Raw genomic sequence first — 24,651 nt, 5'->3', positions numbered from 1 at the left:
TCCATTACTTAGTTTCTGTAATAACCATGGACATTGTGGAGCCTCTTTTGGCTCTACACAGACTACAGCCACAAGATTTTTCCCATTCGCATGCTGACTCCTTCAAAGAACCTCTCAGATTTGTGAGCCTTTTTCAATAGCCAGACCATTTCTTTGCTTGGTGCAGAGGTCAATCCTCCCTGCAGGTGCCTGCAGGTCCCTCAGATTTCTCAAGACTGCGTGGCCAAGTGCAGCATCTTGCAGAGACATCCAAACCTCTGGATACCCACAGGAGGCACACAACAAACTCCAGCCTCATCCTAGACCCAAAAGCCTTGTGTTAGTGAAGAGTATAATAAATATAAATATAATAAATATTTAGACATTAGTTCTTCAAGATAATTCAGGTCTTTCCCCAAAAGGATCTCCAGAAGATGCCATTGTCCAGTATCAGCTACCAGGCTCCCAATCACTGCTTCTGGATTAACGACTCCATCCCAAAGAGCCTCTGGGTCTGCCCCAGAATATCTTTGTCAGTTATCTTGCTAATGTTCAATTAAATGCCCAAATGATAGCACAAAATGAACAACACCTAAATTCCCATGCCTTTGCCTCACCTGGAGAATGCCCCAAATTGATGTTCAAAGAGCAGGTTGCCCTTGCAGGATGTGTGCCTTCAAACGCGGGCAAGTGACGCCAGGACAGCCTCCCAAGGACAGAAAGCAGGGGACACTGTGCCCCACAGAGTTAGCCTGTGACATCCCCCCTACCCTTGCTCCCTGTCTCTTTAGCCCTTCAGTAATTCCTCTCTGAATTGCCTGCCTCTCCCAACATTACCAGGCAGCAGCGCACGTCCCACTCCATTAAGCCTGTAAGCCACTGGCTGGATGATATCTGACTCGCGTCCGCTTGCAATTTAAAACGGGCATTTGCTTCAGATCAAAGCAGCAGCGGCAGCAGGAGCAGAAATTAGCATCTCAGCCTCTCTCTCGCTGGTTTCATTGCCACAGTGTGTCTCCCTCATTACCAGGGAAATGAAATGTCTTTACAGTTCAGGCTGCCTCTCTGCCTTTTTATCCCGCGGCCACCGCGCGAGGCATTGCCGCCGCATTGAACATCGATTGGTCATGGCCCTTCTCTTTCAAATGGGACACTGGACCTCTCCTCCCTATTAGCATCCCACGAGGGGGCTGGGAGCAGTCACAGCCCCTCCTGGTATGCCATACTGCTTCCAGCACTCACCCATTAATTCCCTCATGCTTAAAATAATGATAAAACCGGTGTTCTACCCCCAGCAGGTCAATTTTCACACTTAGTCGACAGCCCTAGAAATGAAAGTTCCTCTCACCCCTACAAGGAGTAGGTACAGCACACTTACACACGTTAATCTTGTCAGTCCCACACCACCACAGCCAGAATCTTTTCTGGGGAGTGCAGCTGGCTAAAAGGACACTGAGCTGGTTCCTCCTGCCTGCTGTGGCAGCAAACTGAGCCAAATTCCACCCTACCACCTCTCATCCATCCTTCCCACCTCTCATCCATCCTTCCCACCTCAAGCCTCACAGCTCCTCCACATTACTCCTCACAGCCTCCACATTACTTCTTCTGCCCTGCAAAGCATTACTCCCTTCCTGCCCTGTGCAACTGCAACTATAACTATAATAATTACATAATGCCATATTATCCTCTGGAAGAAAAGAGGGAGGAGCAGGTGATTTGAGAAGGACCAAAAAAATCCAGCAGCAGGAAGATCCAATGTAGCAGTTTCTTAATGGCTAAGGAAGGTTCAGAGTTCTGTGAGTGGTTCTGCTTTGTCTAAGTTGCCAAGGACCAAGGCCAAAGGATAAACAAAACAGGCAGGGGCTGCAGGAACCAGCTGGAATGCAAAGTCTACTCATGGAAAAAAATACATCCTAAACATTTAGTCAGCTAAAGGTTTGGCAGTGACCCAGCAAAGACCGAAGAAAAAAACAGGGGGAAAAGCCCACTGCTGCAAAAACACACATTCTCCTTGCAGACCCTTTCATCATGGCCCTAGGCACACTTACAAACTTAAATTAACACCTGCATGAATAGGAAGCTGCTACTTATGGGGCTCAGGTTAACTGAGCAAAAAGGGCACAGAGGAAGAAAGTTGATGGAGAAACCTCCCTCTCTCTGCCAACCTTTTCCTCCCAGTCCACCAGACACAACAATCTCGTGTTGCAGCAGTCTGCAGCTTTTTGTTTGCAGAAAAGATCCCTCCACAGACCTGCCATGGGCTCCTGAGGTGGCTGAGTGAGGGGGACAGCACAATTCTGGGGGGTGCACCAAACCCAGGTCACTCAGAGAGCTCACACAGCTTTTGGAGATTGACCCACACACATGACTGCCACAGTAGGGTAGGGGCTGTCCCCAGCACTCTGGTAATGAGTAGCAGCCTAAATAATTCAGATTTTGACTAGAAAGATGGTCTTGATGAGGTTCATCCTAGGCCACATAAAGAAGGGGCTGTCAAGCCATCTATTAGTAGTTTGCTGTGGTAATATCTGAGAAGGTGTGAGATACCGAGTGAGGCAAGTAGGGCAAAATTATATTTAAAAAGAAGTGGAAACTGAGTACCATCTTTTTAACTTTAATCTCCAGGGAGGTACAGGGGCAAAGTACTTAAAAATACTAAAAAGAATGCAAGAAAAAAACCAACCCACTACTTTTCTGTTTGTTTTGAACAAAACCAAAGCAGACCTACCTATCTCCTTTGCAATAATACTGAAAACCTGGTGGGAAGGGATAAGCAGCAGGCATCACATATTCTTGACTTCACCAAGGTTTGTAGGCTCTCAGGGTATTCTTGGGCAAACTAAGGAAACAATCCAAATGAAAACCTGGATAAACAGCCCAAAATTAGCAGATAAGCTACGTGCATAGATTTATTGTTAACAGTTGATAGAGAAAAGCAGTTCTTTCCTTCCTTTCCCCTGCCCTTACACATCTGCATTTCCTTTCCATATCCCCTTAAACACAAACCAGGCACCAGGTGGGCAGCTAACACTGCAGCCTTCCCTTGGTGGCCTGCCTCCTTTCCTTCATCCACTTGCCACTTTCCATGAAACCTGTAGGAGTTTAATATCCCAGGAGCATCTGCTTCTCTGTCAAACAGATGGAAACCGGCCCAAGAGTTAAAGCTTCACCGAGACAGGGCTAAGACAGACAGCAGCATCTTCCACAAACTGGTGCCAAAAGCTGCTCAACACCCCCATGAAAATGGGGCTGCAGTTAGACTGGAGCAGCCAACAGCCTGAGCACACAGTGGAGACACAACCTGCTAGACAGCAAACCTGCAGAGAGGGGCCTGATGGTCACGAGCCAAGCGCAAGCAGCGCCGCGCCGTCACACGCCAAGAGGAAATCAAACATCCCACTGGGATGTGTAAACGGGACATAACCCACCAGGCAGGGGGGAAACCTCTGCAGAGAGCCCCACACGCAGCTCTGCGCGCTCACGCTGCGGGAGAGGCAGCTGGGGTCAGGCCAGCAAAGGGAAAAGCTGCACGGGGCCCAGAAAACATCCTGCAGGGAAAGACTGACAAAGCTGGAAGCAGCCCGCACAGACAGAGGTGGCTGAGCAGGGAAACAGCAGCAGATGTGTGCAAAAACTGCATTTTCAAGGGACTGAAGCACCTGCCAGTTCTTCAGGATAAAGTCAGGCAGCCTTCCTAATTGCAAAGAAAGTGAGAGAACAGGTCACCTAGAGGGGCTGTGGTGCCTCCAAATCTCTCTGTGGTCACAGGAAGCAGGTCTTTGAGTGCCTGCTGTGGTTTCTATAAAGCTGCTTTGGTCTGAGGAACGTGCTCAGAGTGTTGCCCTGATACCTGACCTTACAGCTCCCAGGGACCACATCCCATTTTGCACAATACCAGCTATTTATCAGGTAGCAGAGCTCCTCAGCCTTGAAAAAGTGAGCCCTGGATTCCAGGGTATAGAGGAGCTGCCCCACAAGCACACATATGGTTTTTTATTATATGGGACAACCTGGATGTGGCTAATACCAGATGCCAGCTGTGCAGCTTCCTGACCCACAGACAGCCCAGCTGCCAGGGGCTGGATGCTGTCTTCTCCTACAGCAGAAGCAAAGGAGGGAGCTGGAACTTTGTAGGCTCCTCTCCAAGATGGTCTGATGTCTACATCTTCCTTCTGGGATCCAAGACTCCATGTCAGTCCTTTACTGGGTCAGCAGGATTTGGTTTTTTGCGAATGGCTGTGATTCCTCTGCTCTGGACTTTTTTCAGGCCCAGCCAGCCTTGCTCAGTCTCTCATGTTCCTGGGACAGGTTTTGATGAAGACCCATTTCATTTTGGAGAGGTGATGCTCTTTGGGCACTCTCAGGATGTGAAAACAGAGGTGTCCAAGAGCTTCCCCAGCAAAGAGTGGGCAAAGGCAAGGGCGATGACTGAAATGGGACACCAATATTCCACTTCCAGTTCTACCACTGGTTTTTAGCCTGGATACCACATAGCTTTGTCATGACACCTAAAATTAGTAGAAATGTGATACTTTTGTGTCACAGCACAGAAAGAGCTGTGTTTTCCCTTTGTTCCTGCAGAGGAATAACACCACTTCCATCCACAGTGGGAGATGCATATTGCAAGGGTCTCCAAATGTACCACAACAAACAGAGCAGGAAGTGGGTGAGTACCTAACCTAAAAGACAGAAACACTTGTTATGTAAACCCTATTTGCTTAGCAATTCCAAAGCTGCCTCATTATATCAAAAACAAACACACAATTTCAAGGATTTATTGCAAGAGCCAATACAAAACAATAAAAATCCCCACTGCAAGTACTCAGTCTTCCTCAGCTGTCCAGCTCAGTTTTCTTGGCCTCTTCATTCCCGTACAGTTCCATCATCCATCCAGTGATGTTGCTTTTCTTGCTTTTCCTGAATTTGCAGTACCAGCAGAAGAGAGCAAGGGCCAGCAGAAGGATCAGAACCAGTGGTAAGTATAAGATGAAGTTCAGCAGTGGTGGGGATGAGCAGATCCTAGACAAAACAGTTGACTCTGAAAGAAAAAAGAAAGAAAAAGTGAGGCCCCAAGCTGGTTTGAGTTTCTCACTCCTAAGTGCTATTTTCTTAACACTTTTCCTTCAATCTTCAACAGCTACCAATTTTTAAGAATTCATACAGGCTACCTGGGGAGAAGGGAGAGAGAAACCAGGTAATTTACCTCAATTTCTTGTCTGGGGAGGTCAGATAAGGCCCTGGCTTGTTCATCTGAAACATCCCAACAGAAACAGCCCAGTTCTTCTCACCCATTCCAGACTGGGCTCAGTGAGGAAAAGCAACACGCCCTGCCTGACACCACTGAGATGGGGATGAGGCAGAAATCTGTCAGAGGCTGCACTCCTGAGCAAGATGGGATAAGAGGAAAGCAAAGGAAACCATATCAGGAGGTGCCTGTCCCCCCCCAGACATCTGCCCCCCCTTGTTATGCTGATCTGCTATTGTATTTCATCCCCAGAGAGCTGCAGGCAGCTGTGAGCACCATCCTCATCCCTGGCAGCTCGTGCAGAACAGCTCCCCAGCTGAGGTGGAGGCTGCTGGGTACTTCAAAGATACCTGCATCACTGGAGGAACACACATGCACACACATGGCCACCAAAAAAAAAAAAAAAAAATTAAAAAGAAAGGGAGAAAGAAAAAACACCCAGCTAAGACTTTGCCTTTTGTGAAAACCACTTGGCAAAAACACTTCTTCAAAAATTAGAGGAGAATTTACTACCAGTTACTGAGCAATTTTAGCAATGGTTTTTCCACCAGTAATGGGTAACAAGAGCTAGAGGGAGCTGATGAAGGAGAAATCCTGCGTGCTAGAGAGCTGTGATGGATAACAGCAGCAACAGAGCAGCAGGGGGGATGAAGTGCTGTCAGTCCCTCTCTGTGCAATTAAATCCAGATTAGCTCTGCTGTAGGTGCAAAGCCATGAGAGCAGGCCTGTGCCTGGCTGTGGGAGCAGCAGGCAGAGACGAGGGCTCTGCAGGGTCTCTCTTTCCATGCTGCTCAGCTCTGGGAATGGCTGCAGAAGCCAGAACTCGTGCAGGCACCCAGGCTGGCTTCAGGCATGGCACCTCCAGAGCTGAAGGCGAGTACAAGTGCCGGATCCTCTCAGCTGGGTGCAGCATGATTGATCTCACAGTTTATATTTTTTCCTCCACATGGGTCATCTGAGCCTCCTATTTTCTCAAAGCAGCAACAACTCCTGCCTATTACCCTCCTAAAAATGCTTCGTGCACCTGACTGAAACCTTTGCTTTTATTTACTTAAACTTCTGCATGCAGAATCCAGTGATTCTGGATTCCTACCAGAATAGAATCCTATTTTGTGATATATATCTTATATTAAAACTATACTACAAGAATAGAAGAAAGGATTTCTTTAGAAGGCTAGCTTAGAATAGAAAATTGTAACAAAGGCTTGTGAATGACCCAGACAGTCTGGACAACTGGACTGTGATTGGCCATTAATTAGAAACAACCACATGAGACCAATCGCAGATGCACCTGCTGCATTCCACAGCAGCAGATAATCAATGTTTGCATTTTGTTCCTGAGGGCTCCCAGCTTCTCAGGAGGAAAAATCCTAAGGAAAGGCTTTTTCATAAAACATGTCTGTGACACTACCTTTGCACCCAGCAGGCGACTCCACTCACCCCAAAGTGAAGTTTAGAGAGACCTCAGCCTAGCCAGACTTGCCAGAGAAGTCACACCAACAATTTTCCCCCCAAACCATCGAGGTCCTGGCCCCAGCACGGCTCTGTGGAGAGGAGGTGACCAGCCCCCGGCACCCAGCAGCGTTACCTGGCGGGATGGCGATGAGCTGGGTGTGCCCTGAGCATGCCAAGGCCTGCACAGCCCAGTCCTTGCCCTCGCCCTGCTGCTGCCATTGCTGCAGCTGGCAGTAATACGCCCCAGCATCTCCGCTCTCCACGCTGCTCAGCGTCAGGCTGAAGTCGCGGGCCGAGGGGCGGCGCAGGAACAGCCTGGCTGCCAGGGGCCCCTCAGGGTACTGCACGGTGCCATCGCGCCGCAGGGACAGCAGGGCACCGTCACGGCCGCCGCCCCGCACCTGGAACCAGGTGGCTGAGAGCCGAGAGCGGGGCAGGGGGGCTCCCTGCAGCCGGCAGGGCAGCGTGGCCTCCTCGCCCTCCCGCGCGGAGATGCTGCCGTTGGTTTCCTCCATCTGCAGCTCGCGCTCTGTGCGGGGAGAGTGAGAGCAGAAAGAGATGTTGTGGTGTTGTACGGCTGTAAAAACACTGCTGCCCGCACCCACAGGCTGACAGGAACCTTCTGGAGCAAAGTGTGAGGGATTGGAATGGCCTCCCACAGGCCCCTTGCTGCTGTGACTCATTCTCCCTGGGTTGTTGTGTCCCCACCCTGCCCATCATCTCTGCCCCCTGTGCAGTAATGCTTCCTACCCCCTCCAAATAAGTGATAAAGGCATATTTTGGACCAAAAACTGTTTAGGAAGCTGGAATTCTCTGATGCACTTTATTTAGAGCTGGAATGAGGCCGAGAGAGGGAAGAACTGAGTCAGGGAGACCCACCATGCACCCCAGAGGTGCAGTGATTAAGGTGAGAGCAGCTGAACCTCCAGTGTTGTTCCTTAGCAGCAATGTGCTTGCTGCAGGGTAAGGAAAACCACGCGTTTTCCTTCAGGATGCTCAGCAGCACCAGGTAAGGGCAGCTTCTCTATTCACAGCGTTGCACAACCACCCAAGTGCACCAGGTGTTGGAGGGAAAAGAAAAAGGCCAAAATTCACTTTGTTGTGAAGCATTCCACTACATCTGCCAGTAGCAAAAATAGCAGCTCGGTTGGCTTGGGAGGATGTGGTAAATCTTCCTAATTCCCTATTTCCCTTTGAGAGGCACTGACAACTCCTGCATCCCTAAGCCTCTGATCCAACACAGGAGGTGCTGCTTTTCCTAAGCCCTGCCAGCTTAGGAGAGGCCTGGCAGGGGCCTGTCATGAGTTGATCCAACCTTCTCCAGCAGCACCTACACAAGGGATAACACCTGCTCACCTGAGAGTTTGAGCTTCAGCGTGGTCCTTCCCGATGTTCCCTCTCCCAGCTTGTACCAGCCATCCACCAGCCAGAGCCATTCCTCCACCACACAGTAGTAGCTGCCCTGGTCCCCCAGGTTTGCAGACAGGATCTGCAGCTGGAATAGGCTGCTGGACACCCTCTGGCTCAGGAAGCGGGACTGTTGTGCAGGAGAGCTGAATTCAGACCCGTACTCCAGTACGCTGCTGTGGTTGGCCCTGAGGATTTGCAGGGGTTTTGTGTCTGCCAGAGGAGGCAGGAGGTACCAGGTAACAGCAAACTGTGAGTTTTCCTGGGCAAACACAATCCTGCACTGAATGGCTGCATTACCACTGGCAATTTCCACAGAGCTGTCTTTCATATCAACCTGAAGCTTGCTCTCTAAAATGGAGAAACAAAACAGTCATGCCAGATGCAGCTGCCAGTACAGGGATACTGACAAGGAGGGGAATAAAGCTGAGAGAAACACACTGGAAGAGGAGTAAGGAAGAGGCTACACAGAGGAAAAAGGCTCATTAGGGGATGCTGGAGCAGAGGGAGGAGGGAAAGAGCAAATCCACACAGCCTTGTTCAAACAATAGCAGGGAATCACAGCTGGGTGTTAGTGGGCAGGACAGTAGCAGAGGAGGTGCCTTGGAGACCACGGAGCAGGAAAGGGGGATGGAGGCAGCCATTGTGCTGGAGCTGGGAGGCAAAGCCTCTGTCTGAAGCAAATGTGTCTGTCTACCACTGCTCCCACCAGCAGGCTACACATACGTGACAAAAGCGGCCCACGGCTTTGGAGACTGTGAACAAGTGTCTTTTATCATAGAGAGACTACAGAGCCTCTGTGGGTTTCACTAACAGTTGCCATCTCAGGTGTTTGCTGTGGTTATCAATCCAAAACCACACAGCAGAGTCCTGCACACCCTCTGTGATCACACCCAGAGACTGTTCAGTGCTGTGCAGCTGAGGAGAGCAGAGGGAGGGTGCTGCCTGCAGCTCTGCCCTGGGCAGAGGGAAATCCTGATGTGTCTGTGCTGCTCCTGCTCCGAGGGAACCTCTTCCCACAGCACATCACCTGTTGCTGGAACCTCTCCTCCAGCAGGGAAAAGGCTGCAAATCCATATCTTTAAAGGTCCTCCAGCCACCTGTATTTCCCCTCCACCCTCCCCTCCATGCTCAGCAGTCAGGGGAAGGAATACACACAGGTATTACCCTCAGGTAGGGAGAAATTCCTCAGCAGGAGACACCATCAGGGTTTTAAGGGACTGTAGGCTGAGTTTCCATTCTTAGCCCTTTCCTTGCATATGAGCTGAGCAGCAGGACCCCCTCTGCCACAGAGGCTGGGGACAACGGAGCTCCCTTAAGGCTCAGCCCCTGGGTGCTGGTTTGGGGACAGGCAGCAGAGTTCTCATTGAGATGGTCCCTCAGAATGTCTCAGACCTCCGCCCTTGGCCACAGGCTCAGCAGGGCACTCTCCCTCCCAGTCCCAAGGGATGTGGTGGCAGCAGGTTGTGGAGAGGGCTTTGGGACAAGAGGGAGCTGTGGTTTCTTCCAGAGGGGCTGAGGAGTAAGGAGGCACTGCAGGAAAAAGCTCTCACATTTCCCCTTCCTTCAAGGATTCCTTCTCAAAACTCAAGCAATCCACTTCAGAGCCCTTCACTGCCTCTCTTGAGACTGGTCAAAGCAAAATATCCCAACTGATACCTCTTTACATCCCCGTAGAGCCTCTGCCTCTGTGAAATCTGCCAACAAAACCTCCCTGCTTATCCTTTTCTCTTTGCACCCCATTACTCTTCCTTTCTCTCTAGACAAACACATTTTCACCAAAAGTTTGCTCCACAGAGGCACTTGCACAAGTCCCAGTGTCTGCTTATTGTCTCAACTCAGCGATGAGGATTTCCACAGCAACACTCACTGGGATGAGGGGGAGGTGGGTGTTCCCAAGGGATCACAGTGCTGTCCTGCATTTCACAGTGTGCATTTGCTGCTCTGAGGAAACAGGTATGGGCAAAAAGCAGAAGAGAGGGGACAGCAGTCACCCTAGTTAAGACATTGTGCAAGCTCATCAGATCCACCATGAAAACCACAGAGACTTGAGCACACCTGGGAACTAGATGCAAGCTGATGTTTTAAACTTCAGTATTTAAAAGCACACCCGTCCCAGAGCTGGCTCTGTGGAAGCTCAAATGTTCAGAGGGGGACACTGGAGATACTCAGAAGCCATCTGGAGATGGTTCTGGGCAGCCTGCTCTAGGTGGCCCTGCTTGCACAGGGAGTTGGACCAGGTCACCTCCAGAGGTTCCTGCCAATCTCCACCATCCTGGGTTTCTGTGACAGGTGAACTGAGCACACTGGAAAAAATAAGACACCTAGTTCTGAACTTCATCTGCTCAGCACCAAGGATACCCCTCAGCAAGTCAATGAAGTGCCAGGGGATGAGGGGGCAGGCAGGGTCTTGCTGCTAGTATGACCTGGCCTGATACCCACTGGGGCACAGAATGCTCCAGAGAAGAAAAAGCTGCTAGATCTCAGAGAGGAGGCACACACTGAGTGCTTGATCTTGATGAGGAAAATTGCTGTTACACTCTCAGAGATCACCTCAAGAGGAAGCAGAGCACTTGCTGCAAAGTCCTTTTGTTTTAACTCCAGGTCTCCTCTCTCTGTGCTGCTAAAGATCATTTACCAAAAGGGCAGAGGATCTGCCTGCCTCTTCCTTTCTCACATAAATCCATGGTGCTGTTGTCCCTTTCATTTTCAATTTAATTAACCAAGCTGAGCACCTCACTGCCTGTTTCCCTGTGAACCTTGCCTGCTGACTCTTGGCTTGAGCAGTGGAGCAGGCAGAGGGACACAGCTCATGTGGGCTGCTGGCCTGGGGGACACAAAATGAAAATGCCCACTCCAGAGTGGGGGAAGCAGCTGCACTGAGAGGCTCATGGAGCACCAATTATGAGATCCAACCTTAGATACTGGAAATGGAAAAGATCTGTCCTCCTTCCCTGTCTGCTACAATCCTTCGTGGATGTCCCTCCTATCTGAAGACAGTCCGTAGACCACAGCAACATGTAAACTCCTAAAGCACCAACTGACATCAAGTAGTAAACAAAGTGCTGAAGCAAAAAGTCAAGAACTCCAGCATCTCTGCAGGCTCCAGCTATGAGGTTTTATATGAGGCTGGTGATTTTCATGATTTGCAGCTTCAGTTTCTGCAGCTTCCCCTCAACCCTATTGCTGCCTGAGCCAGCTTCCTCCCTAGACCTCCCTACCTTCCCAAATATCCTCCACTGGCTCGGGCTGCCTTTCAAGAGAGGTGGCATTAGAACCAACAGGAAACTCCCACTGCACATCACCCTCTCCCAGTTCCCACCATCTTTTATGGAGTCACAGTCTCCAGCAGCAGCTGCAACACATTTGGAGCCAAATGTTGTGGTCTCATGCTGCTGCCATCTCCTCTGTGTAGATGCTCTGCAATTACACCTGCTCATCTTAATGCCATTTTCAGTAGAGATGGGTGCTCAGAGATGCTGATTATTGTCACCCCTTTGCCTCAGTGCCACCCTGCCCCAGCTGGCTGTAGCTGCAGAGCATCCCAGCTCCACAGGGGTGAGGAATCAGTAACAGTGGAAGAGGAGAGAGCTCCAGAGAAAAGAGCTTAGACAGGGTAGGAAATATATTAGCCTATGCCACAGCAAACCCATCAGTTAAAATACATGAAAAATGCATAATTTCAGTTCACTGGGTTGTGATTCCAAAAATCCAAGGATTTTAGAGGAAGGAACAATTACTGCAAGGGAAAAAAAAAAAAAAAAAAAGAGCAAGAACTCTCCTTTGCTGGCAGAACAGACACGAGGGCAAAAATCCAAAGCAGCCCATGTTCTCACGCCTGCCTGCAGAGCTCGGAGGCTTTGGCCAGGACAAACCCCGCAGCCCCAGCTGTGAGCAGGGCACGCTGGCACCGTGGTGCTGCTGGGGTGGCAGCAATCAGGCTGGCTTGGGGGCTGGGGTCTGTGTGGTTGCAGCATCTCTCTTCCATAAGAGGATGAGGCTCCCAGCGGGACGCTGGCAGGAGGGATGGCAGCGCAGCCCCTGCCTGCAGGGCTGGCCATAAAAGGGAAGCCTGGGCAGGGCCCTGGCTGTGCAGCCCAGCTGTGCCTGGCAGGAGATGCCTCCCCACGGAGTCCCTGGCTCCCTGAGGCTCAGTGCTGGCTCCCAGCCCAGCAGGGAGGCCTGGTGCTTTCTCAGCACACCTTCAATATACCCTGATCAGGGAACGCAGGCATATCCCAGCATCAGCTTCAGGGGCTGGTTTCTCTCCACTGCCTCCCAGAAGCCCACATCGTGGGGTGTACCTTGCACCCCAAACATTCAGCTGGGCTTCTTGGAGGGGCACTGCTTCTTTCCAGAAAACGGGCTTAAAATCCTAGTGGCAAGGCTGATCCCTATATGCTTGGTGTAATCTGCCAACAAATAGATACTGCTTACCAGCAATAATTTCCCAGCACCAAATTTGCCTCCAAGGTTTTGTCAGGTGCTGAGGAAGCACCAGAACAGGCAGCACCATCTCCTGCAGCCCTGGGGACACCCCAGCCATCAGCAGCCCTGGTTGCCCCTGGTGACATTTGATGGATTTAAAGTTGCAGGAGAGACCTCTGCTGAAGGTTCCTCTTACCTGGCAGCACCACTCTTATTCCCACGGCATTGGAGCTGGTGCTGGCTGCTGGCTGCCCCAGGGGCAGGACGTTCCTCCTCCAGACCTCCACCTCACACTGGTACATCCCCTCGTTGGCAGGCAAGGCGCTGTGGACGTGCAGCCTGAAGGAGCTGTCAGTGTTGGCCAGCTGGGCTTTCCCCTGGAAGCGTGGCTGTGCTGCCCCCCAGAGCACAGTGCCATTGGCAAGGACCTGGACCAGCTCCTGCAAGGGACCCGCGGGCGGGCTGGGCTGGAAACGCCACCGCACAGACACCGGCACCTCCTGCAGGGCGTAGCTGGCAGACACCTGGCAGAAGAGCTCAAAACTCTGCCCGTAAGGGACCGTGGCCATTCGGCTTCTCAGCGTGGCCTGCAGACCCAGACCTGCCCGGGAGGAGAGAGCCCTTGGCATGGGGACACAAATCCTACCCTTGGCATGGGGACACAAATCCTACCCTTGGCATGGGGACACGAATCCTACCCTTGGCATGGGGACACAAATCCTACCCTTGGCATGGGGACACGAATCCTACCCTTGGCATAGGGACACAAATCCTACCCTTGGCATGGGGACACAAGTCCCGCTCTGTGCCGCCCCACCGCCACCCTTCCCTTCCCTTCCCAAGAAGGAAGGCCACGGTCACTGCACACCACGGAGATGAGCAGATCTGCACTCAGAGGAGAGGGCAGGAAAAGCAATCAGAGGCCAGCACCAGGGGTGTATCTCTGATCAATTCCGCCAGACAACTCAGCAAGTAGCTTTGTGGAACTTAATTACTGCAAGTAATTATGCTGCTAGAACAGAAATTTTGTATTCCAGCTTAAGGAGACAGGCCTGCTGAGCAAGATACTGCCCCCTCAGATCCCCGAGCATTTTAGCTGTTGTCTCCCACTGGTCTCTCCCAAAACACACCATGGAGGACTCTGGCATCGTGGTAGAAATGGAGAAAACTGAAGCACTGCAGGGCCAAGTGATCAGCCCTGAGTCACCCTGCAGCAGCAGAGCTCAGAGCACAGCAGGCCTACATACCACTGATGTGTCCACCTGTCAGAACCCAGGAAATTCCTCTGGCTGCCCTGGAGGACTCGAGCCCCTGCCCAAGGGGCTCAGAGACCTTGGCACAGAGCCCAAGACCCCTGTGCCTTTGATCTTGACCCATGCAAAAACAATTACCAACCTTTATATGAAGAATTACAAGTCCAGAGAGTTTAAGTAGAATAATAGTTAGTTTATCATGGGGTGAAAAATGGACTTTTGCGGGTTTTAGAAAGGGGACTTGGGGTCCCAAGATGGAGGAATTTGGGTGCACCCTGTGCTCCTTCCTTCTTCTTCCTATCCTCCATGATCTGGGTGATGGCGGCACTTTTGGATTGGTTTAAGATAGGAACTCACTGTCTAACATAGGTGATAGGTACTGGGAAGTTATTGTAAATAATGTACACGTAGCTTTTAGTATAAAAGAATATAGAATAAGCAGTTGAGGGGAGTTGTAGTGGAACCATATTGTTAGTCCTGAGGTGTTAGGAGAGCAGCAGCTGCTCCTAGGATGGGTCAGGGGCTGGTGTCTACTCTGTGATAAGATGTGCTTGGTGTGCCCTTGAGAGTTAGATATTTTCTTGTAGGTAGAGCTCAGTAGGAGCATGAAGACATAGGCTTGGATTATCACTACTGCTTCCTCTAGGATAGTTAGGAAGAAGAGAACTAGTAGAGTTAGAAGTGAAACTGCTGGTATTGTGGAGAACAGGGCTGTTGTGGCTGCAGAGATGAGTTGGATGAGAAGGTGAGTGTAGTAGATAGGGTCAGGCGCTCGGAAAATCTCGCGATGTCACGGAAAGCAGTAGAATTCCTCTCCCCCTAACTCCTAGTGATAAAAGATCACCCAAGAATGTAGTCCCCCCTAACATTAGTAACTTTCTACTACTTACTAACCAATTACAGTAAAGTAAGACCCCCTGACGTAAAAAAACAACTTTCCCAGTATAAAATCCGACGAGACGAGACAATAAAAGTCTTGAACCGTCCACCATACTAGTATCTGCATGTGTTCTTAGCCCGAGTGACCCTGAGCAATAAGTTGCCGTGCCGTCTCCTCAGAACCAAGTCGCCTCGCCTTGCATCAGAAATCTACAGGTGAGTTGGATGAGAACACCATCCAACTGTGAGGGCAGCCAGTGTGCTTCAACCCAACCTGCCAGACAGACCTCAGTGGGTTGGAGAACGAATGTTAGAGATAAGAAATAATAAACAACCTTGAGAATGAGAATAGAAGAATCCTGACTCCTCATTCAACTGCTGGGCTGGGAAAAAGATCCACCCACTTCTCAAACCCAGAAATGGCCAAACTCACCCATGGAGGTGACGGTCACCGCTGCCTCTCCCTTGCCTGTCCAGTTGCGACCTCGGGCCCACTGTGTGGCTTCACAGCGGTACTGCCCGCCATCATCCTCGTCCAGTGTGCTGGGGATCACCAGGGTGAAGGTGCCAGAGCTCTCTTTCTGCAGCCTGAGGCTGCCCCGAGCCCCGCTGTCCCGGTAGGCGCCGCCCAGGCTCAGGGTGCCGTCCCGCTCCATGGCAGCCACCAGCTCCCTGTGCCCCGGCTGCTGCGGGGACAGGTGCCACCAGCGCAGGGACACGGGGCCCGTGGCTCCCTGCACCTCGCAGTGCAGCGTGAGGGGGTCTCCTGCTGTCACCCGTGGGGTGCTGGTGGACACAGACAGGCGCAGGTGGCTCTCTGCAAAGGACAGTGACCATGTTGGGATGCTGCGCTCCTTAGGAAATGCCAGAGATACTCTAGCGTTACATGTAAAGACCAGGCAAAGCTTGATTTTGGAAAAGGAGTTGGGGTGTAGTAATTACATGTCCTCTGAGCAGAGAGAGACAGGGTTCTCCCAGGAAAATCCTGGGAAGCTGTAAGAAGTGGTGAGAAACTTAGAGGAAATCATTCAAGCAATTAATATCTCTCTTTCTGTAACTGTTGTTTATAGATATGGTTCTCCAGAATGTGCCATTCATAGTTCACCAACTCTGTGAGAGAAGATTCCTAAAGGCCAATCAGGTCTTAAGTCCACCATTGTTTCTATAAGAACTGTAGATTTCTAATAATAAAGAGTCTTTTCATGCCTTGTGATGATGGAGTTTCTGTATCACCTTTAGCTGTCCCCGATACACCTCCAGTGATATTGGGGAATTGCCTGAAATTTTCAACCAGCCTTTTCATATAAATTTGCAGAAAGCTTTGTGGTTTCAGCTTTTTGGTTTTGGGGTTTGTGTGTTTGTTTGTTTGTTTGTTTTCTGTTTTTGTTTTGTTTTGCTTTTTTTTCTTTCTGTTTTATGTCTTTCTTGGGACATGGATACCTAAAGAATGAGTTAAGAAACAGAGTCCCAGCAGGCAGCCCCTGCTACATCAGAATAACCATTATCTAGCTATGACAAGGAAACCAAGAGCCTCCTACACACTTTCCTTAGAGTGGTTTCTCACAAATCATTCATCCAAAACAGTGAGAGTACCCTGATGGAAAGGACAATGATCCCCCTCCCCAGATGTGCCTGTTCTCCTGGGTTTTCCTGTCATTTTCAGGAGTAGCAGCAGATGTTGCTCACAATTTTCAGATACAGGAGGACCCAGACTCCTCAGAATTCTACCTATTTGCCCCAAAACTTACTGTGAAGAGACTGGACTAAAGATTTACACTTTGTTGACAGCTACTGTGTCTGCCATGCTAATATGGGCTAAAGCAAATGCTTTTCCCATTATCTATCAAAAACCCAGGCATATTTGCACTCTTGCTGCCTTGTCAGGATGAGGCCAGACCTGAAGCATTTCCCAGCCAAGGATCCTGCAGACTTCACCCAGCAGAGCAGCTGTGAGGATTTACTAACCTGCTGGCTTCACATCCACTTGGATGCCTGATGACACAACGGTCTGGATGCTCTGCAAGTCTCCAGGAGTCTTCATTTCTGACACAGAGCACTGGTAGGTGCCCTTGTCCTGCAGCCCCACCTCAGAGATGGTGAAAACATAAACTGTGTTGCTGGGCTTGACTGCTCGCAGCTGCCCCAGCCTGGCTCTCTCCTCGTATTCTTCCTGCCAGGTCAACACCCCGTGGGGATCAACCCTGGCCACTTCCATGTCATTGAGGAGCCAGAGCACCTTGAAGTTGCTGCTCTTTGGGGCTTCCAGCACACAGCTGAGCTGCAAGGTGTCCCCTTCAGAAAGGGAGGGTTCCGTGGCAGTGAGGTCCACGGAGAGCTCTGTGCCTGTGGGCAGCCAGAAACAAGGAGGGTGGTGGGTGGCCCTGCCCGTGCTGCCCTCCTGCCTGGCAGCACCAGTGGCCGTGCAGAGGGCAGCAGGAGGGAATTCTCTGTTAAAATGTGGGGGTTTTTTCATAAGAAAAGTGGTCAGGATGGAAAACTTTGACCCTGGGGAGAAGGTGCCAGCTGTGAACACTCAGCAGCAGTTGCAGGTGGAGGAAGAGCCAGAGCCCTGGGGAGCTGAGCTCCCCCCGTAAGAGCTGATAAACCCAACAGAGCACTCACTGGGACAGCCTTGGGCCACAGCCTCCCCCTGCCCAGCTCAGGCATTGGAACTGGGCCCTGCCCTAACTCAGAGGCATCAGCTTTTGCAGGTGCTGCTCTGCCTCACCTCCTGGAGCTGTTTTACCTCATGGAACACCTATCCTGTAAGCCAGAAAGGGGCACAAAGGGCTTTTATCACAGTGGTGGTTTTAACTATGTTCTTGTGGTAGGAAAAGGTGCATGAAGGGGCTTGTCTGAATCTACTGTGGCTCTTCCTGCATGCTGAAATCCCCAGTGCTGCTGTGGGCTGTGGGCAAGAGGTGCTGTCCAAGCTGGAGAGGATTTGGGTTAAGTTCCTACAGAAAGCAGAAATGTCAAGACTTGTCACATCAGGCAGGAAGGAAGGAAGAGAAGGTGGATCCTGCTCCCCACACCACTTAGCAGGAGGTGCTGAGCAAAGAAGGCAGTGACAGGGCAAACCTAAAGCCATTTTCCCCTTGGCAGACCCTCTGAGGCAGTCAGTCAGCTGTGTCTGAGGTAGGGACCCCATCTCTGGGTGCTATGACAGCATTCACCTTCCTCACTGGGCATTCAAGGCCCCTGGTTCCTGGCATCAGCCTGGCTGCACAGTGGCTGCAAGCAGGAGACCCACTGTGTACTGTGTACCCCAAAACCCTGAGCCATGGCCCCACAAAGCACTGGGATGGCCAAAAACCTGGAGGAAGGACAGAGCCCCCATTCCCTGGCTCACACCACTGTGTCCCTGGGTCACTGTGGTGCCCCCTGAGTCTGAAAACAAGGGAAGGGTTACGTGCTGTAGTTTGGAAGGAAAACAGAGCAGCTCCCAGACCACAACTGGAAGGGCTCAAATAATTTACCTAAAGCACAGCACCCTGTGAATTCAAACACTGTTTCATAAACAGTTTGGGAACAGGAATCCCAGCTGCTGCAGATATGTTTGGCATTCCTAAATATTTGCTGCAGAGTTTATAGAAGCCCCTGGAGCAGCTAGCCATGGTCACAGTGGCTGATGGCTCTCAGAGTGATGGGGTGCTCAGCCCTGGGGTCCCCCACTGGGTGCTGGAGGAAAAAAACCAGCCCTGCAAATTTGATGGAGGGCTTGCACACCCACTGCTGTCCCACCATGGCAATACCAGGAGCACCAACGCTGCCACCACAATGTCCTCTCACCACCATCACCTCCCTTCTACCTTTAACACCACAGGACAAATACCAAACTCTGACAGGGTTTCTAAACAATCCCATGGCACTGATGCCTGAATCCTCACCCTGCCAGTCATGCCAAGCCCCTGTCAACAACAGGATGCACAGGAGTGCACTGACTGCCATTGCAGGCTGGGAAAGCCTTTGCTGCAAACAGTGCACAGTGAGGGGAATAAAGCTTAGCCACTCAGACAGGTTTCAGGAAACAAAGTGACCAGAGAGCACAGTTCCCTCCCCCTCCTCCTGGCACCTTGCTGCCCTGAGCCACGTTCGGAGTGCTGAGTTCTCACCCGTCTGTGTCTCTGGTTTCCTGCTCTGACTCACCGCCCTCCCACGGGACACCAGTTCCCCTCGCTGCCCCAGCTCTGCTCTGAGGCCTCCTCCCCCCGCCCTGAGCAGCGGGGACAGGGTACAGCACCCCCACAGGCAGGGCTTCAGCGGGAGACTGATCCACTTTACTGCACCCTGGGTTAAAGGACACCCACTAGCCACAGCCTTGTCTTGGCAGCTTTGAGCTAAAGCTGACTGGTGAGAGAGAGAGAGATCCTCCCTTCCCCTGGGCACAGCTACTCACACACATCTGTGGGAAGGGCAGGGTGAGGAGCACAGCCAGAGAGGCTGTGGCAGGAGGGATGGCAGACAGGGGGCTCAGAGGAAAGGCCTGACAAACAGCAGCCCCAGTTGCTCTGGAAACAAGCTGGTGGCAGCAGGGACAGGGAAACCACCCCCAACAAGAGCTGTGCAGCACACACAGCCCATCCCTGGGTCCCTGTGCTGAGGCACAGTGACAAGCAGCTGACTTCAAGGCCACAAGAGCCTTGAGGCAGAGTAACAACCCTGTTTCCACACTCTGGAGTTAGCACTGCCAAGGATCCATCCAGGCCGCTGTGGGCACACGCTGTGCCCTCTGCTAACACCTCACACAGGTCTGTGAGGCTGTGGCCTCACAGCACTGCCAAGGATCCATCCAGGCCGCTGTGGGCACACGCTGTGCCCTCTGCTAACACCTCACACAGGTCTGTGAGGCTGTGGCCTTGCTGCTGGCATCGGGGATTCGTCTGCACGAGCAGCCAAAGCACCATCAGCTCCTGAGCCAGGGCTGCCATGGCCCTGAGCCCAGCCCAGCCCAGCCCCTCAGTGCCCAGCCAGACCCACAGTGTCTGAGCAGCTCCTGAGCCATGGCTGCCATGGCCCTGAGCTCAGCCCAGCCCAGCTCAGCCCCTCAGTGCCCAGCCAGACCCACAGTGTGTCCCTCGGCTGTGGCACAGGCAGGTGAAGGGGCACTGAATTCTGCTGCTGTAGAGCCTGGAATGCACAGAGGAGCTGGAGCCAACAGGTGAGTTTGAGTTTGCAAAGGCCTTACCCCGGCTCAACACTGCCAGCCAAGTCCTCTGAGTTTGGTGGCGGGAGATGTCCTTCCATGTCTTGTCAGGATCCTCAATCCACTCGGCTGCCTCGCAGTACAGCTGCCCCTGCTCAGATGGCTTCACTCCCCTGATGACAAGCTTGTACGTGCTGTTCCCAACCTTGTTCAGCTGCACATCCCCCTCCAGGAACCTCTGCTCATAAGAGGGCCCTGGCTTCAGGATGAAGTCCTTGGAGAGGGTGAGGATCTCCTTGGCAGGCTGCTCTGCTGCTCCCTGAAGAAGGTACCAGCCAACGGAGAGATGGGTGTGCTGGGCAGTGGCCTTGGACACCTCGCAGGTCAGCTCCACCACATCCCCTTCCATGTGACTGAGGGCCTGGGGTGCCATGGAAGCCGAGAGTGTGTCTGGAATCACTGAGCATGGGGAGAAACACAGAATTACAGAATATCCTGAGTTGAAAGGGACCCACAAGAATCACTGAGTCCAGCTCCTGTCCCTGCATAGGACAACTCCCAAGAACCTGCAACCAGGGCCTAAGGGACCTGACAGCACAGGAGAAAAATCTTCTGTAGCTGGCTGACAAGGCTTCCATCAGCTTGGGTTGAGGTGTGAAGTGACTAAAACCTCAGCAAACAAGAAAAACAGTGAATCTCTTTACAGTATCCTCGCCAGTCAAACTATAGTCAGTATTAATTAGGCAATCCCAAGGAGATTAGAGCCCATCCCCTCACTATCTCAAATGGTGAGATCTATCACCAGTAGACTGGTGTAGCACCAAGATAAAAGAGAAAACAGGGCTGAACACCAAGTGGAAGCACCGTATCACCATGTAGACTCAGTGGGCTCACAGCTGGGCCTTTCCCTCTGTACCTCCACCCCACTCCACCCCACTGCCTTCCCTCTCCATGGTCTGCAGGAGCTGCTACCTCCCTCCATCTGTGGGGATCCCACTTGGGTCAATTCCCACACCCACAGAGCCTGGGAACTCCTCTGCCTTCCTAAGTGCTCAGCTGCAACACACTGTGTCTGTGTCAGGAGCTGAAGTCACGCCACGGGAGAGCAGAGGCTTCCTTTTCCTCCCCTCGCTCTGGCTGGGAGGAAATATCCACAGAATCACAGAATAATGAGGTTGGAAGAGACCTCTAAGATGGAGTCCAAACTATGCCCTAACACCTCAACTAGACTACAGCACCAAGTGCTTTATTGCATTCCAGTACTTTATTATTCTTCCAGTGAAAAAATTTCTTCCTAATATCCAATCTATACCTTCACTGACGTAGCTTGAGACTGTGTCCTCTTGTTCTGTCAGTTGCTGCCCAGTGGAAGAGACCAACTGTCCTGGATTGCCAGGACCCCTGCCAGGGGGCTCAGAGAGCCTGGCACAGAACTCAAGACACCAGTGACTTGGATTATGACCCATGGAAAAAGTTACCAACCTTATATGAAGATCTGCAAGCCACGAAAGTATAAGTAGAATAATAACTAGTTTGTCACAGGGTGGAAAATAGAATTTTTGGGGTTTTTAGAATGGGAGAAGAGGAGGCTTAGAGGTTCAGGGGGGCAAGATGGAGGAATCTGGGCATGTCCAGCCTTTCTCCTTCTTTTTCTTGGCCTCCATCTTGGCATTTTTGGATTGGTTTAGAGTAGAAGTTCACTGTCTAACATAGGTGATAGGTATTGAAAAGTAATTGTAAATATTGAACATGTAGTTTTTAGTATAAAAAGATAACACCACCCCGGGGCAGGCAGAGTGCCTCTGGCTGTCCTGCTGAGCGGACCTCGGCAGGCCAGGAGAAAGAATTTTATAGATAAGAAACAATAAACAACCTTGAGACCAAGAACTGAAGAGTTCTGACTCCTTTGACCGCCTGGCTGGGAAAAGAGACTTTCTAACGTATCTTGGGCTCACTGTGAGCAGCTAAAGCCCAGAGAACCGACCCCCACCTGTCTAGGGGGAAGGAAGTTGTAGAAAGCAATAAGGTCACCTCTAAGCCTTCTCTTCTCCAGGCTAAACAGCCCCAGCTCCTTCAAACATTCCTCAAACCAGAGAACATGCAAGGTGATGGATATCTTGACACACCTACCTCAGACCACTCACCACCCCTTTCCCCAGTGTCCCTCTGACAGATGAGATGTCCCTGTGGGGACAGCAGCGACCTGTCCCACTGGGAGCAGAGCTCCCACTCAGGACCCACCTGTGAGGCTGGTCTTGGCGCTGTAGCTGCCGAAGTACCTCTCGTCGGTGTTGGGCGTGTGGCACTCGTACTGGCCGGCGTCGCGCTCCTGCAGCTCGGTGATGTGCAGCAGCACGGCGTCCCCCTGCAGCCGCTCCACGAAGATGCCGCGGCCGCGCACGCGCTGCGTGTAGATGGCGTAGGGGAACGAGGGGTCCACGGTGCTGACGATCTGCACCTCCCGCTCGGGGGCCGAGGGCAGGTAGATGGACCACTGGAAGTTCTGCTCCGCCGGGCCCTGGTAGCCGCTCACCTTGCACCACAGCGTGATGTGGGAGCCCTCCGTGCGGTAGAGAGGGCCCTCCTGGACTGTCACCAGCCGCTGGGCACTGGTCAGACCTGCCGGCACACACGGTGTTTGCAGGGGGCAGTTACAAGAACAAGCCCTGTGACAACAGAGCCCTGAACTTTCTTGTCTCCTGTCACACTGGGGGTCACACGACAGAGCCCAGAGCATTGTGGCCGGAGGGCTGCCGAGCCCGTTTGTGCCTGAAGAGCCTCTCTCAGGCAGCATTGCAGGGGAAGCAGCGACCAGGCTGAGAGCACTGGAGGAAGCTTGTGGTGTGTTAAAATGAAGAGGGCCAGGCTCACAAAGCGTGGGGGACAGGGAGCAGCGGTGCAGAGCTGATCGCTGCCAGAGGAGGAGATGGCAACACAGAAGCTGAGGGACACGGGACAGTGGGGGTCAGCAGCAGGCTGGATGCTGCAGAGATGCTCCATAGACAGAAATGGAGGAGGGCACAGGAGAGGGGGTCAGAAAGAACTCTCCTCTGAAGGCAGGGGGCACAAGGAAGCATCAAGAGCTCCCTCCGTTTCTGCTTGCAGAGGGTCTGGGGATTGCCACCCACAGACTCTCCCCTTCCATACAGCTCCCAGCAGTGACATTCGCTCTGTCTGGAGCTCAGCATGCACACCAAGCAGAATGCCCACAGGACATGGTCCTGAGTTAAAAAACAACTGTGGTGGCTAGGGAAGAGAGCCGGTGACAGGGCTGCCTAGGAAACCTCCAGAAATTCCCTCCCAATGGGAGAGGGAGCGAGGTAACACCCTCCACACTGCAATCAGCCACTCAACGGGGACGTGCATGTCCCCTCACTGAAACCCTCTCAGGGCTTGGGCTCTCGTTTTGGAGTGAAAACACAGTGCAAAAGGAGCACATGCTGATGCACCTCTTCCCATGGCACCTGAGCCAGAGCAGCGCTGGCTGAGCCCCCACATGCCCTGCTTTCCCCACAACACTCCAAGAAAACTCCGGCCACTGGGCAGGGCACTCACCCAGGAGAAGGAGGAAGAGGAAGGCAGCTGCCAGGCACTGTGCCAGCCCCATGGGAGTCCTCTCTGCTTGGATCCTCTCCCAGAGGGGTGCTGGTGGGTTCTCATGGGCGATGGCCACGCCGCTGTTTAGAAAGAGGCTGGGAGGAAACTGTCTCTCAGTGGTGGTTTCCTCTGCTCAGAATGGCAGGGAGAAGTCACGGAGCGGGGTGCATCAGCAGAGCAACACCCCCTGGGAGGTGACAGCCTGCACCCTGTCCCCAGGCCACCTGGGCTAGTGTGACGATGCCCACAGCCCCTTCTGTCACTGTGTCCATGCCAGATGCCCACCTGTGGGCACCACTGGTTGTGGCTTTGCTGTCCAACAGCAGCTCATGGGCTAAACCCCTGTCTCACTGCTTCCCCTTTATTGCACGGAGCAGCTTGCTCCCTGCTGACAGCGAGGAGGGGACAAGGGGCTGGGTTCCAGGGAGGGATGGAAGCAGATTTCTAGGGATGAAGGTTCCTCCAGCTATTGATTTCCCATGGCTGCAGCCAACAGCATGATGCCTTGGGTACAGGCTAGGGTGTCACAGTGCTCCTTGAAGATGGCTGATCAAGCTGTCCCCACAGTGGGGGCATCCCTCCCACAGCACCCCCACAGCCCATCCACTCCATGGTCAGGAGGAACATAGCAGCCAGTCCAGTCACTTGTTGGTTCTTGAAGGATCCCCACAGATCCAGGAATTGGCCAGGAACTATCCTGTATGCAGATCCCAAGGATGTGGGAGATCCTGGCCCAACACTTCTGGCAGCAGCAGTGGGACCACAGGGAGCTGCACTGGAGGGCTGAGGTCAGGAGGCTCCAGTGCAGTCCCAGGGGCTCTGGCACATCTCAGAGATAAGTGCTGTGGCTGCATCACCTGGGACATGCTGCTGGCTCCTGCTGGCAGGTGCCAGGGGTGTCCTGGGACATGGTGGGTCATCCAGGGCCACATCCTAGGCAGGGAAAACCCAATCTCTGAGTCATGTAGCCAAAACACTAGAGATGGGCTCAGAGGCACTACTGAAATGATTTGTTTGGGGATTTTGTTTGGTGGGGTTTTTTTTTTTTTTGGTTTTGGGGATTTTTGGGGTGGCGTTATTTTCTTTGTTTTGGGGCTGTTGGGCTTTTTTCCCCAGGTGGCACAAAGCATTTATCCCTGAGCCATGCTGCTCCTGGCTGCTGCCAGAGGGACTGACTGAATGACTTAATTAGCTCAGGGATTCACAAGCAAAACCCAACCATAAAACAGCTCCTCTTGCTAGATCCCAGGGGGCTTCCAGAG

General features: G+C 52.2%; 1 protein-coding gene across 1 annotated transcript; it reads right to left on the bottom strand.

Moving 5' to 3' along the window:
- Positions 1 to 4,811: 4,811 nt before the first annotated feature.
- Positions 4,812 to 23,399, bottom strand: CD101 (CD101 molecule). The gene is made up of 9 exons (XM_058043745.1): positions 23,348 to 23,399; positions 22,034 to 22,411; positions 19,835 to 20,251; positions 16,612 to 16,989; positions 15,080 to 15,463; positions 12,711 to 13,115; positions 8,036 to 8,437; positions 6,813 to 7,208; positions 4,812 to 5,017 (listed from the first exon to the last, which is right to left on the bottom strand). Exons 1-9 carry the CDS (start codon positions 23,397 to 23,399, stop codon positions 4,812 to 4,814), a joined length of 3,018 nt encoding a protein of 1,005 aa, XP_057899728.1.
- Positions 23,400 to 24,651: the final 1,252 nt, after the last annotated feature.

Source organism: Melospiza georgiana, chromosome 2 (assembly GCF_028018845.1).
Source record: "Melospiza georgiana isolate bMelGeo1 chromosome 2, bMelGeo1.pri, whole genome shotgun sequence".
Taxonomy (NCBI): Eukaryota; Metazoa; Chordata; class Aves; order Passeriformes; family Passerellidae; genus Melospiza; species Melospiza georgiana.
The sequence above is the reverse complement of the archived record's forward strand: the minus strand, read 5'-3'. Positions and strand labels throughout refer to the sequence as shown.

Excerpts from the sequence above, each read along its gene's own strand:
- CD101 (XM_058043745.1), bottom strand. The coding sequence starts at position 23,399 with ATGGGGCTGGCACAGTGCCTGGCAGCTGCCTTCCTCTTCCTCCTTCTC. Across the intron at positions 8,438-12,710 it reads AATAAGAGTGGTGCTGCCAG|AGAGCAAGCTTCAGGTTGAT; the intron begins GTAAGAGGAACC and ends TCTCCATTTTAG. Across the intron at positions 7,209-8,035 it reads GCTGAAGCTCAAACTCTCAG|AGCGCGAGCTGCAGATGGAG; the intron begins GTGAGCAGGTGT and ends CTCCCCGCACAG.